Source organism: Candoia aspera, chromosome 12 (genome assembly GCF_035149785.1).
Source record: "Candoia aspera isolate rCanAsp1 chromosome 12, rCanAsp1.hap2, whole genome shotgun sequence".
Lineage (NCBI taxonomy): Eukaryota > Metazoa > Chordata > Lepidosauria > Squamata > Boidae > Candoia > Candoia aspera.
In genome coordinates, this window is record NC_086164.1 from 14,213,383 (window position 1) to 14,232,648 (window position 19,266).

Below are 19,266 nucleotides of genomic sequence, written 5' to 3' on the forward strand. Positions count from 1 at the left end.
AACTTTGATGATCAACAAGACAGATGAACCAATGTCTGTATTCAGCAAAAGTGATACAGATATGTTTCATGACTTAGGAAGATGGAAATGCTTCCTTAAGATATGTTTTTTTAATTGGTTCTTGCATTTTTTTTTAAAAAAACAAACATTATAATTATGCCATGGAAAGTGGGGGGGAGTGGGAGGGAGGGATTAGTCAAACATGCAAGCAGGATTATACATTGTTTTTTTCTTCTTCCAGAAGACTGCTCAAGTAGCTTGACTCTAGTGGAGACAATCTAGTGAACATTCAGAATCATTCAGCTGGAAGAAATTTATATACATTCCCAGTTTTGAAAGGAATGGGACTTCAGATAGTTTAACACTGACTACAGACATTGAGTGATGTTGGTACTTTGAGTCCTCCCAACCCCCCCCCCTCCCCACCGGAAGAAACTGGAAGGTATACTTTGTATTCCACCTCAAGCTTCTTCAGGAAAATTTGGATATAAATCTAAGGAATGTGTTCAATATAAATTTGTACAACCATGAAGAATTTGAGAATTCAAATTCAAAGATGTCATTCAATCCCTGATCCTTATGAAGAACAATTTCACACCCAGTTCAAATCCTCCTACACTCACTAGCTGATGTTTTAGCAGGCCTCTTTCATCTTGGCTTTCATGGTATCACCAATCTAGGGATAAAATATTAATGACCAACCTAACTAGAATAAGCTAAATGACACCCATGAAAATGCTGCATGAATACTCTTGTTTTCTCCCCATGAGTGAAAGCATTAATGCAGATCTCCCATCATGATTAACAACAGTGTATTTTGACCCCATAACTGCAATGTTCAGGAGAACATTCCTTTATTCAGAACCACCTTTTCCTCGTTTTTCTCAGCAAAGCCCTTGAATTTCTTTTCCCCATCCTTTTAATTCCTCTGCAAACATTTCAAGAGACAATCCCTTATGCTGGGCTGTCAGGCTTGAAGGCTTAACATTTCAGAGTTACTTGCAAATGTGAGCGGAAATTCATCCTGCCCGCATTTGCAATGGAAATATCTACTCATTGTTGTCGGCTACAATTGTTCCCTTGTATTCAGAACCAGAAATAGAGGTAAGTGGGAGAAGGATGACTACTGCACATGTTAAGCAAAAATGATAGCATATCCTGCTTCTTAGACCTTTCTAAGTACATGTTGATGCTAAGCTAGTTTGACGAGTATCCCTGATATGACTAGCATTCTCCTCCTCATTCAGATATTTATAAATTCGTTAATTCCACCCACAAAGGAAGTCCTATGTTGTATCACTTTCATTGTTCATTTCAGAGGGGAAACCGGAGAGAGGAACCACACCCTCCACCTTGAAGGAAGAGAATTGGGACAACAAAATTACTTCTACTCCATCAGATTTGGGGAAATAGGGCACTGCGCAATAATCAGCACTGGAGGGAAGAAATAAAGATGAAATATTTTATTATTCTGTAGCTTCAAAAGCAAAATGTACACGTGGGCAACATTACTCAAGTGAAAACATGAGGATGAGTTTTCAGAAGGAAGAGCATCTGCTTGACTTTTCATTACTATATATTCTACATACTTCCCATCTACTGGGATAATACCACATTCTCTGCAGTCCAATGCCTATCCTACTGTTAGTGCAGAAAGCTTCAAAATTAAAAATTGGATTCACAGGTCAAGTCTCCCCCATTTGTAATGGTCTGGTCACTCATCTCCTCCTGTATTGGTGGCAGAGGAACTTTTGTTAGACGGCTTTCAGTTTTGAAAAGGGAATCAGTTTTGAGATGAGGAATTACATAGAAAGATTTCTGGAAAGATTCTGATGTGAAGTAGTAGACAAAAGGATCAAAGCAACAGTTGAGAGTGGCAATGCACAGTGTGATTGGGTAGAAGGTCTTTGCGAACTTCTCCAGAGAACAGTTGGCTACAGCCTGAGAACGTACAAGGGCATAAAGGAAAAGGATGGAATTGTAGGGGACAAAGCACACCACAAAGATGGTGACATGAACCACTATCATCTTGAGCACTTTTTCTTTGTTTGTGCCAATCTGGGAGAGGGTGGCCGGCTTCCTGAGAGTCCTCAGAAGCAGTGATGAACATGTTAGGTTGAGCATAAGGGGAATGATGAAGCCAACCACTTCAATAAATATTGTAATCTTGGATAAGTAGGTCTTCCATACATCTTTGGGAAACCCTTCGAAACATGTTGTTATGTCACTGGTGGTATTAGTCGTGGAAAACAAGGATGCCAGGATCCCTCCACTGAGAACTAAAATCCATACTCCTGCACAGACGATTGCTGAATTACGTCTTGTCCTAACCAAACGAGACCGGAAAGGGTAGACAATAGCGAGGAAGCGGTCCACACTGATGCAGGTGAGGAATAGCATACTTCCGTAGATATTGGTCAGGAAGGCGGTTCCTGAGATCTTGCACAAAGGGTCTCCAAATGGCCAGTTCCTGTTGAAGTTGTAGAAGATCTTGAATGGGAGTGTGAACACAAAGAGCAAGTCTGAGACTGCCAGGTTGGTCATAAAAATGGTGGTCTCGCTCCGCATTTTGATGCGGAACCAGAAGACAAACAGAGAGGCACAGTTGGTGATTAAGCCAAGGATGAACACCACACTGTAGACAGCTCCATAGAGGTTGTACTTGAAGGAATCATCGGTTATACAGGTATGGTTGTTGCTGTGATTTCCCATTCCAGCACTGCACTTTGTGAAGCAAAATTAAGTGGCATCCATGCACTGACATTCAGGGAGCTCCAACTGGCTCAAGAAGCACGTTCTGCTGGTTGAAAGCTTGCAGCCACAGAGTCATGATGTGAGCCTTTCTCCTGAAGAAAACAAGAAGGTTGGGGAAGCAATTAGATCTCAGAGACTCTGTTTAGTCCTACGCTACTGAAAGAAAACACGCTGTATGGTGGCCATTTACAATGCTCAGATTAAGTGAAAAATATTTTTTTCTCCTATCTCTTTCTGCATCCAAGGACTTTTGAGTTGATACAGTAAGAGAATCCAAATCCCCATTCACATTTTCTTTCTGCTGTGAGGGTAACTCTCAGTTAGACTTCTTTCAGACATGTTTCTTAAGCTAAAACTATGTTCACTTAACATAATAAGCTACTGTAGGTTAAAAAGTGGCTGACTAAAATGTGTTGGTTCAATTGATATGGGAACCCAGCTACGGCCTTAGCATGGTGTGTGAATCAGACCATCCCATTAACCCACTGTATGGTTTACTGGTTCTGTGAACAGAGCAACTGTGTTGTATTAGCCCAGATCTAGTTTGTTGTGTGAACTCAGCCAGAGCATCAAGGTTGGCCTATCCCTCAACTGTACCCAGTCTGAAGTCTGTTCATGTTTGCTACACAGAATGTACAAGGAGACCTTGAAAATATTTGAATAGATCCACCCCACACTTTTGCACAGTGGGCTCAGTTTCTTGTTGCAATTTTATTTGTTATAAGCCCTTCAGACTTATAACGATAGGATAAGAGAGATATCTAGCTACAAGGGAACAGCTCTATCTTGATGGCAGAGAACACTGGCTACCAGTTTGTTTCCAGGTTCAATTCAAGGTGCCGGTGATGATCTACAAAGCTCTATATGGCATGGGACTGGGTTATTTGAGGGACCGCCTCACCCCAATCACATCGTCCTGTCCTATCAGATCTGGAAGAAAGGGCATGTTGCAAGTCCCATCCATGAAGGAATGTTATCTGATGGGACCCAGGAGGCCAATCTTTTCTGCTGTTGAACCTGCTTTTTGAAACATCATCCTTCCAAGATGAGATTGGCTCTGACCTCATTGGCCTTCCAGAAGAGTCTGAAGACATGGCTTTGGCCTGGGGATTCAGTGATGGTAGTGGAGATCCTGCTAAGTGGTTGTACTTTCAGGAAAATGAATGGTGCTCTCCTGCTGATTGCTTTTTTAATGGTTTTAAGGTTTTTAATGTTTTCAATTATTTTTGCAGTTATTTTTTGGTTGTTTTTGCATTACTTTCTGGATTTTTAACTTTTTTTTTTTTTACATTTAAATATTTTAATGGTGAAATATAACAACCAGAAGATATGATGGAGTACAACCAAAAATATAACATTGCTTATTATGTTGCTAATATAATAAGAAAATAATATACAACATAGTAGTTAAATGAGTGACATTTGAAGAAACTAAAGATATATCCATAAAGTACTAATACTGAAGTAGCTCAATCCTGTAACATATTATTAAATCTAGCCATATAGACCATCTTTTGTTCCAGCTTCTTAGTTTTAATACAATATATTATTTCAAAACAATGATATTTATGTAATATACATAGATTCTTAATATTCAGGTGCCTTAGAGTAATGAATATAGGTAAGAGAAAAAAGTGGATATTCTATCAATGTTATAGTTTCAGATATTAGTGTTACAAACATTACAATTTTTTGACTTTTTCTTCAAAATTAAATATAACATTGGAAATGAAATGAAAAAAATAAAGGAAGAACATACATCGAGGTATTTGTTTTATAATAAGGGTTTCGGTTTTAATCTAAATTACTTGATACTAGAGTCTCCATCATGTTATTACTTGGTATGTGTATATATGTATGAAAAGCAGGGTTTCTCCACCAGGGTTCTGTGGCACCCTAGGGTTCCTTGAGAGGTCACCTGGGGTTTCTGGGAGATCATTTATTTATTTAAAAAATTATTTCAAATTTGGGCAACTTCACATTAAAGAAGTAAACTTCATTCTTTATTTTCAGTTTACGAACACTGTTAATGCATGTATACAGGCCTACACATGAAAGAAATATAATCATTTTGTATCTTCTGGCCTATATTTGAACCTGAATGTGCAGGGGTTCCCTGAGGCCTGAAAAATATTTCAAGGGTTCCTCCAGGGTCAAAAGGTTGAGAAAGGCTGATGTAGAGTTATGGCGGTGAGATGGGTGGCTATATACATTTAATAAATAAATAGATAAATAAGCAAGCAAGCAAGCTTTGGCCTTTCATCCAGAAAACAACGGGAGCCACTGATGAATCTTTCTGCCTATATAGATGAACAATCTCAATTAGGATAAGATAGCTTCCCATGTTATCATATTGCTAGATAATAATCTGGATCATAACTGAAGAAAGCAGCCGCATTTCTTCTGGGGAAACAGACCCCGTTCCCCCACCCCACCCCAAAGATTGCAAAATCTGTTCTTGGAGTGGGGGGGGGATAACCACCATGTAAGTTACCTCCTCATGTCCATGACAAAGATGCTTAAAGCATATGAAGGCAATGCTAGCGGAGGACTTGTGGGAACGGCAGAATTGAAATAAACATCTGCAGTGCGACAGAAGAACAGACATTCCAGCTGCTTGTTTCCTGTTGTAATACATGATCTAACATCTGACCCAGCAGAAGGAAAACTGGAACCACATCAGTTGCCATCTGGTGGGATTTGAGTAGCAAATGTTAGACAATGCAGGGCACACAACTTCTCTAAAAGAATATGAACCACAAAGAGCTTGTTTGTCGTATTTAAGCCCAGGAGGAAGCAAATGACCAAAGCTAACATGTATTCAGTTAAATTTGATCTGCAGGGCATCATTTTAACTTTTCTTAAAAGTCTTATTAGAATGAGTGAGTCTCAAAGGCAAGATTTTTTTAAAACCCTTTGTTGTCTTCAATCATTTCCTTTTATAAGTCTATGATTCTCTTAAAGATCATAGCATTTTGATTTTTATGGGTATTGTGTTTTAAAAATGAGAATTTTTAGTTTGTATGCCTTTAGGGTTGTACAAAATTATAGGGGTGAGTCTTACTCTATCTTGTATCTATAATCACCATGACAAAAAGGAAAGACTTGGTAGATTCTAGAGCAGTGTTTCTCAAATTTGGCAACTTGAAGATGTGTGGACTTCAACTCTCAGAATTCATGCTGGCTAGGGAATTCTGGGAGTTGAAGTCCACACATCTTCAAGCTGTCAAGGTCGAGAAACACTGCTCTAGAGCAAGGTGAGCCATTTTGACCCCAAATCATACAGGGGTCCAAAACTCTTTTCTGTAAAGCAAAGCATGTCCTCTGGCTGTAATGGCAGCACTGAGTCTCCAGAGAAACATTAAAAAAATATTGTGTATGCTGGAAGTCGGCTTAATGTAATTCTTGCTCGGGCAAGAACCAAGGAGAACGTCGCTGAAATTTTCTTTTCCTCTTTAGTACATCTCACCCCCCCTCTTGGCCTCTGAACAAGAGACAAATATTTTTAACTTGTCTTTGAAACTATTTTCTGTGTTGCATTATTTTATTATTTGAGCAGTGTAAATGTTCATAGCTTACTGTCGTATTTTTTTAGAATGCCAAAATGCACTGTAAAAACATTAATAACAAATAATCATGAGCTCAAAAGCTTGCTCATGCTTTTTTGCAATCTATTGTTGTGGTGGTTATTAAATTTATCTCTCAGCTTTTTACTTATACAATTACTCAAAGCAGCTCACAAAAACAAAATATGAAAGCAATGATAAAATGCAACTAAAATCACTTTTAGATAGTCCCTGTAAAAGCAGAGAAATTTGCAATGGTCCAATATAGCCCCGTACTTTTTATGTTAGGTCAGGTTTTAAAAAATGCTTTTCAACTTGGCTGGCTATACATCTAAATCTGGGCTGACTCTTAAGGTTGCTGGGATTAATGCTGTTTCTTCTTCTTTTTTCCCCTTTTATTATATCATTATAAATCTTGATACATTACATTGTTTCAATACAGTGATTTTTGTATGATTAGAAATTATTAACATTCTTTTATTTAGATAGCGTAAAGTATTGAAAATAGAGAAAGTAAAAATTCTATCAATATTAATTACAATTTAAGATGTCAGTATTACAAACCTAAAATTACTTGGCCTTTTCATCCTAAGTTAAATATAACATTAAAAAAAGAACTGCTACAATTCACATCCAAGTACTGGTTATATGATAATGGTTTCGATCTTAAGCTAATTACTTAATATTAAATTCTCCATTGTATTGTTATGATTGATAGATAGATAGATAGATAGATAGATAGATAGATATAGAAAAAGAAGATACATGAAGCAAAATTTACAAAAGTTAAAATACCTAAAAAGTTTAAAAATAAGAACAAGGAAAAAAAGGCAGGGAGAATTGAGAATATTGGTTTCTGACTCCCCCCTTTTTATACATTTGCTAATTTGTGACAATTGTGGGCATTCAGGCCCTCTCAAAAACCAGTCTATAAGTGATTACATTTACCATGCTGCGTGATGTGTTGTATATACGGGAACTGGCCTTGCTTAAATTTAATTAAACTTCTATTGGGTAACTATACTGTTAGTTTTGCCACTGCTGCAGATTCTCCAAGTTTAAGTTCCCAATCAGATATTGTCAGGATTGTGTCTTTCTTGCAGGGTTGAGCAAAATTTATTCTTGCTGCTGTAAGCATGTATCTCATTAAATTATGATGATTCTTGTTGAGCAGTAACACACTTCTTTCAAATCAACTTTACATGTATCCCAGTAAATAAATATGTGCCTTCATTGCATATAGCACACCAAGTTGAACCCACAGGGCTGATCTTTCTAGTTTCCATACATTCAGAACCAGAGGGGTCCAAATAAGAATGCTAGTTAGCAAATACTGCCTTACTGTTTACAAATCACCTTTATATTTGCCACCTAAAGACATACAAAGACCTATTATTTCATTTCTGTTCCTTTTGTTAAGAGCTACCAGAATAACTATCCTTTGTGTGTGAGTCCATTTTTCTCTGTTGCCCCAGCAACTGAAAACACTGACAAAGAAATTTAGCGGATATGTTAAAGCAGAACGTGCAGCCTATCAGAACTAAATTCACCCACTCCACATATAGTTCGGTTTGGTGGCTTTCTGAGGTCTTGACATGGTTGGTGCTTTGTATTTAATCTCAGGAAAAGAACATATATACAAAATATTTTTGGTTTGCTGACCATGCATCCACAATTCTATTTTTTTGATGCGCAAAAGTGGACCTATTGTCCAGGACTTTCCAGAATTGAAAATCTTTTTCAGATAGCTTCTTCCAATTGCCATGGACACATGCATGAAGCCACCAAGAGTTGAGTTGCCTTGAAGACTTTTCCTTTCTCTTCCAATTGCCCATGTCTTGGGGGGCTGACCAAAGAAAGTATTTTGGAAGTGGTTGTCCCATTACTGAACTCAAAAGCTTGCCCATGCAGCATTTTTATAGAGTTGATGACTTTGCTATTCTCTAAAGTTTTTATAAAGCAACTGCTGCATTTACTGCTCTGATTTTAAATCTAATTTTAAATTTAATTTCAAGTCCTTGTTGTCAATGCTTCTGTACTGTTATTGTTGCTCATTTTCTCATAAACTGATTTGGATATTTTACCAAAGACAGAGATGGTCTCCATAATCATGTATCTCTCGGCTTACAGTAAATGGCCATTTCTCCAAAGATCTGCTGTATGAGAAAGGGTTACCTATCTCCACACTAAACCAAGCCCAAACTACATGATGGTTTAATGTAATGTGTGAACCCAGTGGCCACAGGTAACACTGGCTTCTTTCTGATCCAACAAGACAGTTTTTGCATTGTCATCCAGCTATAACACATACATCCATTGCAACGCATAGATGTTTCTAGCATATATGTTTCATATTAAATCAAAGGTGCACAGGATTCTGACCTCCATGTGCTCCTGAAAAGCCTTGGGAGTGGTCCCCAGATACCTAGAAAAATACAATTTTCATGCAACTGAACCAGGAAATTATTAACTGTATCACTTGAGAATAATCATATTAACAATGTTTAATTTTAATTCAATAGAAATGTAATTAAATCAAATTTAGTTAGCTTTTAGTCTTGGAACCATTTGTAACTTTTCAGAAATTCAGCAGTTGAATTTCTGGAACTTTGACACACTCTGCTCTGTGGGGAGTGAGAGCAAATGAAAAAATGTGTTGGGACATCGCAATGTAAGCCCATACTTTCACAGATTTTCCCCCCAGAAATCAACAACTGAAGAAGCTGGAACTTTACATCTTCCAAAGAGTAAATCATTTCTAAGCCACCAGAAACTGTAGATGTACCTGTTCCCAGCCTGTGTGATGGCAGACATATTAAAAGTCAAAACATTTCACAAAGGAATAGAAATAAGAAAAAATCCAGTAGGCTGCATTACATTCCTTGCACCTTTTTCATTAAGGGCTGACACGTATATCAAATATATGTACCCTAAATGCGAGAGGGAAGCATTGTGTCAGAGGTTTTTAAAAATGAGATGTCAGTTATGGCGATAATCCAAAACTACTCAGCTTGAAGGCCACTGAAGCATAGGGCAAAGTGTCTGTTGAAACAGGAAAGGGGAAGAAGCAATGGGTTTAAACCACCATGTGTATAAGAGAGCACTGTACTCTCCTCCTGACCAAGAACAATCAACTCTTAAACATGGTTGAGTCTAGTTTGCAACAGAGTCGTGTCTAGCTATGCTGTATTCAGGGCTTAAGAGACTTCAGCCATAGCCAGGTCATGCTGTGTGAAACTGAGAATGAAGATTTACTGCCAGTTCTGGTCCAGGAACCCTGATCCTAAACATGAAATGTTTTGGGATTGAGAAAATGGTTGTTATAGATAAAGTTTGCTTTCCATGTTGGCTGGATTCACATATGCTGAGGCAAGGTTTGTTCAAAACATTAGAATTGGCTGAATCACCCAAACCATAAATATGGCTTCATGTGCTGCGCAACTGGGCCAGTTCTAATTTGTTTGCAAAATGTTAAGTCAAAAACAAACACAAATGACATTAACGTAACGAACACATCCACGTCTGTATTTTTCCTGAACAGAAGGGATTTATTTGCAAGAGATATCACTGCAAACTGTTCTGGAAAAGGAACTTTTACCGGTTCTATTTTAGTATCGGATTCTTCTCTACCTTCCACAGAAATCAACAGAACTGAAACTGAGTAGAAAAAGTTAAGCACTTTCTGATACACGTTAATTTCAAATTTTAAAAAATCATTAAAAGATGGGACTAATTGTCAAATGACTTGCATATGTAGACATTTGAGTTTCTGCCTCCCCATCTGTGCATTAATTGATTACGTGCCATCAAGTCGTTTTCGACTCCAAGCGGCCACATAGATAAATAGATTGTGCATTAAACATGGTATTAAAACACTTAATTTGGGCATTATGGAATGGATTCCATAACTATCATAACAATATTATAAAGGTTCTATTAATTTTAATCTGTGTTTAGATGCATTGTACAAATAATATAATATGGGTTGGATTTATACAATTTACTGTCCTATCTAAAGAAGGAAAAGACAGATAGTCCTCGACTTATAACCATTCATTTAACGATGGTCCGAAGTTACGATGGCCTTGGAGTGGGTGCTTTACAGCCAGTAAAACACTTCCAAGTGTCACAAAATGTCGCACTACTATCCCCCCAAGTCACATGATTGCATTTCGGGTGCTTTGCACCCGACTCACATTTATGACCAGTTACAGTGTCCCATGGTCACATGATTGTGATTTGCCACATATTTTGACATTTTCTGGCAAAAAAGCCCATTGAGGAAGCTGGATTTGCTTAATGACTGCCATAGAATTGGGTCCAGTCACGTGGTGACTCGACTTACGACCGCAATGACTTACAATGGAAATTCTGGTCCCGATTGTGGTTATAAGTCAAGGACTACTTGTAATAGATAGCCAGGCAGATAGATAGATAAGTAACTTTGTAAAAGGTGTTTTACATGCTGTTGAAACAAGCAGGCTGAAATGTGAAAAGACCAACCTTCTCATTTACATAATGTAAGAGCTCACATACATTAGCTTGAATAATCAAGATGTCAGGCTGGATACTTCTTTTGTTAGTGCCAATTTCTCTCCAGAGACAAAGTTTGTGCAAATGAGTCTACTCCCTTTGCAACAGGAGAGAGTTTTGCATACGCTTGATTGCATATGCTTACTGTATGCCTAAACCATCATCAACATGCCCCTTCTCCATCATGCAAGGTGATTAACAATTTCTTCTTTATTAAAATACTGAAAGTGGTAAAACAGTGGCAAAGGGTTATTTTTTTCCTTAAAGAGAACTGTTGAAAATTAAAATACATGGTCTGTTTTGAGTTAAAACTGATTAAGGTCACAGGCCGGCATCTGGTTTGTTTTGAAGGACAAGGAGAGCAACAAGGGAGATGCAGAAGAAAGGGAACTTGGTGGGGCTACGAATCCCTAGCAAAAGTCAGTCTCTGTGTGCAGATGATCCCAGATTCATTCCCTGGCTTTCTGTAATGGTATGTGGGAATGACCTTGGAAGACTGGGCCAGAGACGCTGCCTAGGGAACAGTCAGATAACAGAGGACATAGCCTGCAGCCGGATAGTGGATGGGGCAAGAGGCACAGAAGGGACCCTCCCTAATTTCTCAGGGGTAAAGGAGTTGGCAGGAGAATTGTACTTTCAGACTTGAAAGATTCTGTTAATATAACCTTACAATAAAGTAGAAGTAGCTGATCTGGTCATGTTTCCTGTCTGGTAAGGCTGATGCTTTCTGACATAGCTGGAAAACCCAGGGCATGAAACTCATGAATTCCACTAATCGGAATCAACAACACTGAGCTAGAAGGACCAGCGACTTCACGGACATGTCCACAGTTTTCCTGGGAAAAATACAGAAATGATTTGCTATTGCTTTCTTTCAGAATATCTTTCCGACTTCTAAGTTTAGCCTACAGCCCTGGGATTTCCTGTTAACCTCCCACCCAAGTGCTAATCAGGTCCAATCCGGCTTAGCTTTTTGAGATCAGCCAAGATTGGATTCTCGCTCCATGAACTGCTGAAGTCTACCTTGCAGGATCTTGAGCATTACCTTACTTGCATGTGAAATGAGTGCCACTGTTCGATAGTTTGAACATTCTTTAGTGTTCCCCTTTTTTGGTATGGGGATATAAGTTGATTTTTTCCAGTCTGATGGCCATTCTTGTGTTTTCCAAATTTGCTGGCATATAGCATGCATTACCTTGACAGCATCATCTTGCAAGATTTTGAACAGTTCAGCTGGGACGCCATCGTCTCCTGCTGCCTTGTTATTAGCAATGCTTCTTAAGGCCCACTCAATCTCACTCTTCAGGATGTCTGGCTCTAGTTCACTGACCACACCGCCAAAGCTATCCCCGATATTGTTATCCTTCCTATACAGGTCTTCTGTATATTCTTGCCACCTTTTCTTGATCTCTTCTTCTTCTGTTAGGTCCTTGCCATCTTTGGTTTTGATCATACCCATTTTGGCCTGGAATTTACCTCCAATATTTCTAATTTTCTGGAAGAGGTCTCTTGTCCTTCCTATTCTATTGTCTTCTTCCACTTCCACGCACTGCTTGTTTAAAATAATTCCTTATCTCTTCCGGCTAACCTCTGGAATTTTGCATTGAATTGGGCATATCTCCCCCTATCACTGTTGCCTTTTGCTTTCCTTCTTTCTTGGGCTACTTCTAGTGTCTCAGCAGACAGCCATTTTGCCTTCTTGGTTTTCTTTTTCTTTGGGATGTATTTTGTTTCCGCCTCCTGAACTTTGTTGCGAACTTCTGTCCATAGTTCTTTCAGGACCCTATCTACTAAGTCCAGTCCCTTAAATCTATTCTTCACCTCCACCGCATATTCCTTAGGAATATTAGTGAGCTCATATCTAGTTGATCTGTGGGTCTTCCCTAATCTCTTTAGACTGATCCTAAATTGTGCAATAAGAAGTTCGTGATCTGAACTACAGTCAGCTCCAGGTCTTCTTGTTACCGACTGTACAGATGTCCGCCACCTTTGGCTGCAAAGGATGTAGTCAATCTGATTTTGGTGTTGTCCATCTGGTGAAGTCCATGTATAAAGCCGTCTCTTAGGTTGTTGGAAGAGAGTGTTTGTTATGCAGAGTGAGTTGTCTTGGCAAAATTCTATCAGCCTATATCCTGCTTCGTTTTGTTCTCCCAGGCCATGCTTACCTGTAATTCCAGGTGTCATTTGACTGCCCACCTTAGCATTCCAGTCTCCCGTGATGAAAATAACATCTCTTTTAGGCGTGTTGTCCAGTAGGTTTGCAGATCCTCATAGAACTGCTCTACTTCAGCTTCTTCAGCATCTGTGGTTGGGGCGTATATTTGGATCACTGTGATGTTAGATGGCTTGCCCTGAATTCGAATCGAGATCATTCTATCATTTTTTGGATTGTATCCAAGCACTGCTTTAGCCACTTTACTATTAATTATGAAGGCTATTCCATTTCTTCTGTGGTCCTCTTGTCCACAGTAGTAGATCTGGTGGTCATTTGATGTGAAGTGGCCCATTCCAGTCCATTTCAGTTCACTGACGCCCAAAATGTCTATCTTTAGTCTTGACATCTCACCAATAACCACATCCAATTTGCCCTGGCTCATAGATCTTACATTCCAGGTTCCAACGGTGTGTTGATCCTTAGAACATCAGATTCGCCATTCACCACCAGCACTGTCGGCCACTAGCCGTCCTTTCGGCTTTGAGCTAGCTGCGTCATCACGTCTGGGGCTAGTTGAACTCATCCTCTGTTCCTCCCCAGTAGCATTTTGACCATCTTCCGACCTGGGGGTCTCATCTTCCGATGGTATACCAACATATCTCTGGTTGTACTGATCCATTGAGTTTTCACGGCAAGAATACTGGGGTGGGTTGCCATTACCTTCCCCAGGGATCGCATTTAGTCTGACCTCTCTGTCATGACCTTCCCGTCTTGGGTGGCCCTTCACGGTTTAGCTCATGGCATCATTGAGGTGCTCAAGCTCCAGCACCATGACAAGGTAACAATCCTTTGCTGAAGAGGCTAATGATAGTAATATCAATAACAATCGAAAGAGAGTGTGGTCCCCTAAAAACATTTACATGAATACCAGTTTCTTGAAAGACAAATGCCAAAAATCAGTAAATAAATCAAAATAGTCAGGATCTGGCTAGACTGAAGCATTTAAGAGTGTAATCCTAAACAGTCATTAGGAACCAAGTCCCACAGCTTAACAGGAATTAACAGTCAAATCAAATCAAAAATAAATAAATAGTAAACCTTTAATAAATATTCATTTTCTCCAGCTGAAATACACACACACACCTTTTAAATCCATGGCCTACCTTCTATATCTCAATGGGAAAATAGACTGAAATGAACAGTGCTTAGTTTTAACTAGATTGTGGGCCAGTATTACATTTGAAAACATCTGGAACCTGGATCTGATTTTACCCCATGCTCGTTTTATTTGACCATTAAAAATGACAGAAGATTGGTAGCTTTTACATATACATAGCTCATTGGGGGAAGGGAGGAATAATAACCAAGAAATGTTTCATTTGTTTCAGCCAACTGAAACACAGACTCATGAATACACAAAGGAGCTACTTAAGAAAAACAAAAATACTTTTGCACAATTATGTTTCTTTTTTCAGTTTTCTTTTTTAAAAATACTGTTTTACTGTACTTTTATAAAACACAAGCAGTACATTATATTGCACATCACTTCTATGCTGCAAAAACCCCATAGTCTTCTTATGGAGCTACGGATTTAAAATTAAGCATTTAAAAACTTTGGGAGGGGGGCATTTCAGCTGGGGTGAGGATGGCCAGTGCAAGGCCTTATGCAAATAGGTGATCATGCCACCACTTGGACTTCCAGTGGTAAATAGGAAAAAGGACAATAGCAATGTTAGATGACCACTAATCATTATTTAAATGGATTTAAAGAGCAAGACAGTAAGGAGGTGTGATGGCCCCCGTTCTACCCTGCGAGCTAACCAGGTTCAGAAATATATTGGAATATATTTCCCTGGGGGAGAAAAAAACTGCCTTGCAGGACACTCTGGGGACTGAAAGCACAGAAGAGCGACATCAGTTCTGCTCGGCTGCTTACTTTGGCGACAAACACAGTCCCTCTCCCCCCCCCCCCCCCGGTCTGCAAACGCGTTCGGACCACTCGCCCGTCTCCAGCAGGGTGGGCACAGGGATACTGTAGTCCATCAGAGGACGCGGGGTTAGCAGAGCGCAGCTGCGATTTATGGAGAAGTCTCCACAAGAGGCGGGGAGGCAAAAAGATCCCCCCCCCTCCATGTCTTCGAAATAAGGGGACTTCTAGAAGGAAGCCCCACCGCATTCAGGAGGCTTCTCGACTCGCGGGGAAGGACGCTAAGGCTGCGCGCCAGGCCACCGACGCGCCCACGACATCGCTTCCAGCCGGGGGCGCGTACAGCAGGTCGCTCGATCCCCTTACCCAACAAAGGGAAGCCGCTCAAGACGGGATTACCGGCCACCGCGGTAGCCAGGCGCTCCGGATCCGCTCCAAAGATGCCGCACGCCGGGCAGCGCGCCCCATAGATCCTCCCCGGCTGCCCCGCTCGCAACTCCGGCCACGCAGTCGGCTCTCCGCCCAGGCCCGGGAGCGCGCCTGCTGCGGGGGCTAGGAAGGGCCGAACTTCATCCCTCTCGCCGGCCGGGGCGAAGCCAGTCCGCGCTCGGCTCCTTTGTTCCGACCAGGTGGAAGGCGCCGCCCGGGAGCCTCCGAAAGCGCCGCCGGTAGCGCCCCCTCCCCACCTCCGCGCTGGAGTCGCCTGGGCGCCGCGCGGGGGCGCGGGCGCGGAGGACGAGGGGCTGCCGGCGGGGGCGGGCCCTGATTGGCTGGCGAGCGGGTGGCGGATCCGGAGGACTGCCCAGGACCTCGGATTTTCCCTTGAATGGCTGAGCGGGGGAGGCTTCGCGGACGCGGGAGGAGGCAGATCGGCTCCCCCCCCCACCCGGGTAATTTACTCCGAGATGTAGCTGGGAAGAAGTGCCGGTTCATTTGGGAACTTAAATAAGGCAAAGGGCAGACAAAAGGGCGAGTGCGAGAGAGTAAAACCGTGGTGTGTGTGTGTGTTGCAGATTGATTGTGCTCCGATTGCTTTATTAAGACAGGTCAATTATGGATGATCAGTCTATCCTCTGGGGCAGGTTTATATATATTCCCTTCCTTCCTTCCATGAACTTCATTCCTTCAGTGAAAACCATCATCTGAACCCACAAAGCAAGTACCCTTCTGGCTGAGAAGTGGGTTAGAAGCCACGGGTGGGTTGGGGTGCCTGGCATGGCCCAGGGCTTTCATGGCAGAATGGCCATTTAACTCTCCCCCCTAAACATTCAGATGGTGGTGAAGGGTGTATTTTCCCTCCCCCTCCCCGGAAGAGTCTGTCCCACCCATCTCAGGAGTGTTGGGGGTGCAGAAGAGCTGCCCGATTCCACAGACAATTTTCGGCTTGCCCAATTCCATGCAGAGCCCCCTCTCCTACTAGTCTTTTGGTTGAGTTTGCATCACAACATACTAAGCTCTAAACCACGGTTTAAAATCCATGTTGGCTGGGTTCGGGCATCACATTCTAATCCCAAGCTCATAAATCATTCTAATCCAAAACTGGATCTTCTCTAGAGTCAGTGGCATCGGTAGATTAATCAACCATAGCTTTCTTGATTAATCTACTAATGCCCTTGGCTCTAAAGAAGAGTTTCCGTTGAGTAACCAAAAGGAGGAAATTTTGACCGGCAGTGTTAATGTTCAGTTGAAAAGGGACCCTTTTTCTTTTCTCCATTCCCTTCAGCTGTAAACAACCTACTGGAGCTCTGTGTGTGTGTGTGTGCGTGTGTGTCTGGGAGGGAGAGCAAAAGACTCCAGAGTAGCAAACAAACACTCCTTTCTGCTTGTCCTCTGCAGCCTTTGTGTGTCCTTTCCTCAGGAGGCTTCAAGCTGCCTCACTAGGCTGTTCACCAACAGCCTCAAGTAATTTCCTGATCCTGGTTTACAGGAATAGCTTTGCTCTTTCCTGCACCTCCCCGTCCTGTATGGCCAGCTTTGTAAATGGGGGTAAATTGTTGACCGATTGTAGAGAAAGGTCCCTCAAGCCTGAGAGTTTTAAGAGACTTATGAAGGACATTGGACCAGTGGGGTGACATCAGGCACATAGGGAGACCTGGGTTAGTGCATATTTTCTCAGTGTAGGCCTTGCCATGAAAAGATCTCCTAACCGCATGATCATTTTTCTTTTCACCCTTTCTATTTAGCATTGGCATCATTTGTAAGCTGTTCTGATCTTGGTGGAATTGGGTGGGATCTATGCTACAGAAATAAAGACTTGCTGAGTTGGGATCAGCCATCACACACTCACTTCTTTTTCAGATTAGTGAATAAACTAGTCTTGTTCACACTAAGGGGGTATGAATCTACCTATACAGAACAAGTTCAAAGTCAGAGTGTATCACGGATGACCCGCGCGAGAGAGAGACCATTTGCTTTATTTGTTGATTCTTTCTGGGCATGCAATCACAGGTCTCTGTTAACCAGCTCAAGTAGGAAGACCCAATAAAAGCCACTCAGATACTTTGCATGGAAGAGTCAGAGTGGGACAGAAAGCATGGTTGCTTCTTTCCAACTTCTACAAACCCAGACAGGAAGGTTGCAGAGGAGTATGATTTTCTGCACAGTAGATTAATTAGAGCCCCCGCAAAAATGTAATATGGAAGGGTCTTGTTGGACTTCTTGTTCCTAAGAACATGAAAAAGCTGCCTTATGCCAAGTCTGAGCTGATATTCACACAGCACATTTAACCTGGGTGCTAAAAGGTAACAGGTTGCATAATCCTTTAATTATTCCATGCCCGTCACAACAGGGCAGCCGTGTATTTCTGATGATGGGTCACTCCCATTGCAAATATTAGTACTGCTTGACCTTTGTGAGTATTTCTTTTTATGCAAGAAACAGCTGGCAGCTGATTTCAGTTCAAAATGGTTTTGCTTTCGGCATGCCTCCTGAAAACACAGTTTGCCAGGATACTATGCTGGGTGGCAATAACCCTTTGTTTTATTGATCATACATTTTTATATGGTTTATTTTAGACACTTCAGATGTTTTCCATAAACAGCCCTGGCAGAGACGTTTTGTGTGAAATCGCTGGTCCTACTGATACAACCAGGAGGGTGTCAGTCAAAAAAAATATGTCTCCAGCACAGTTGCATTTATTAAACATGGCGCTCAACAGAGATGTTGCAAGCTCCTTGCTTTGTAATGGGGAAAAAAAGGGTTTTCTTTAAAAATGGACAAACAAATGGCAGAATTTTCCCCCATTGTTCCCTACCTCTCTCTGTAGCTTTCATCTGGGACCTTTGTCACAGTGTTGGGCAAAACTGGAAACTTGTGGACCTCATTCGTTCTTCAAATGTTAGTTGTACTTCTTCAGAAAACAAGGAGAAAAAACATGAGACTAAATTTGCTTAGCCAGGAAGTTTTCAGGGCCAAGAATACAGTATGAAGCTGCAGTCCCAATTTTTTTAAGGTGCTACAGCCTGTGATGGCAACCCCAATTCCAAAATTTCTTGAATTATACCAGGAATGTGGATCCTTATGGGTCAGGAATGTTTTTTTGACTGGAACAGCTTCCAGGTTGAATAGTTTGTGAACATAGTTGCAAATGACACATGCAGCTTCCTACCACTTTGCTGGAATTTGGCAATGTGATTGCCCCAAACTACAGGCAGTTTCCTGTTGTTTTGTTATGCATTATTTATTATTAAGAGTTTTATCCTGTTCTGTTCCAGACTGTCTGAGCAGTAAAGTGGGACCCCACATAATCTGTATACGAAACCCAACCTAAACTTGATTTTGAAAAATCAGCCAGGATCAAGATGTGGTTAGTACTAGAAAGGGAGATCAAGAAACCTCAGCACTGGAGGCTAACCTGGGAAATTGAAAATAATTCTAGAAGAAGGCGATTCAGCCCACTTCTGTATTGTTGCTAAGAAAATTCCATGGCTCTGTCTGTGAATTCACCAGGAACAGAAGCCAATTCAAAGAAACTTTTAAGTGGTTTAAAGGAGTTCCCACTTCTTTTTAGCATTTTCCTGAAATCATTGAGAGAACTCATCTAGCATTCTAGGAGTGATTGCTGTCAATATACTGATGGCATCCAACATTATCTTTTCTTTTAAATGATACCAAGGAAACTGTAAATGTTCCTTGTTTGAAAACAATGGCAAGGCAGGGACACTGATGCTCAGCAAACAAGTTAATAGGGATTGAATATGCAGTGTGTTCTACATAGGGTTGCATTCCCTCTAAGGAAACAGATGGAGGGCTTCTGGATCCAACATTGTTCCTAAAATGCCAGGTGATTGTTGTGGTGAGGAGTGACTAAGCCCAAATAAGACTAGTGTATT

The 19,266-nt window shown here is 41.0% G+C and overlaps 1 protein-coding gene across 1 annotated transcript; it reads right to left on the reverse strand.

Annotated features, from left to right (window-relative positions):
- Nucleotides 1-1,448: 1,448 nt before the first annotated feature.
- Nucleotides 1,449-15,661, reverse strand: LPAR4 (lysophosphatidic acid receptor 4). Its single transcript, XM_063313564.1, has 2 exons — nucleotides 15,302-15,661; nucleotides 1,449-2,846 (listed from the first exon to the last, which is right to left on the reverse strand). The coding sequence occupies exon 2, from the start codon at nucleotides 2,710-2,712 to the stop codon at nucleotides 1,666-1,668; it is 1,047 nt and encodes a 348-aa protein (XP_063169634.1). The 5' UTR covers nucleotides 2,713-2,846; nucleotides 15,302-15,661; the 3' UTR covers nucleotides 1,449-1,665.
- Nucleotides 15,662-19,266: the final 3,605 nt, after the last annotated feature.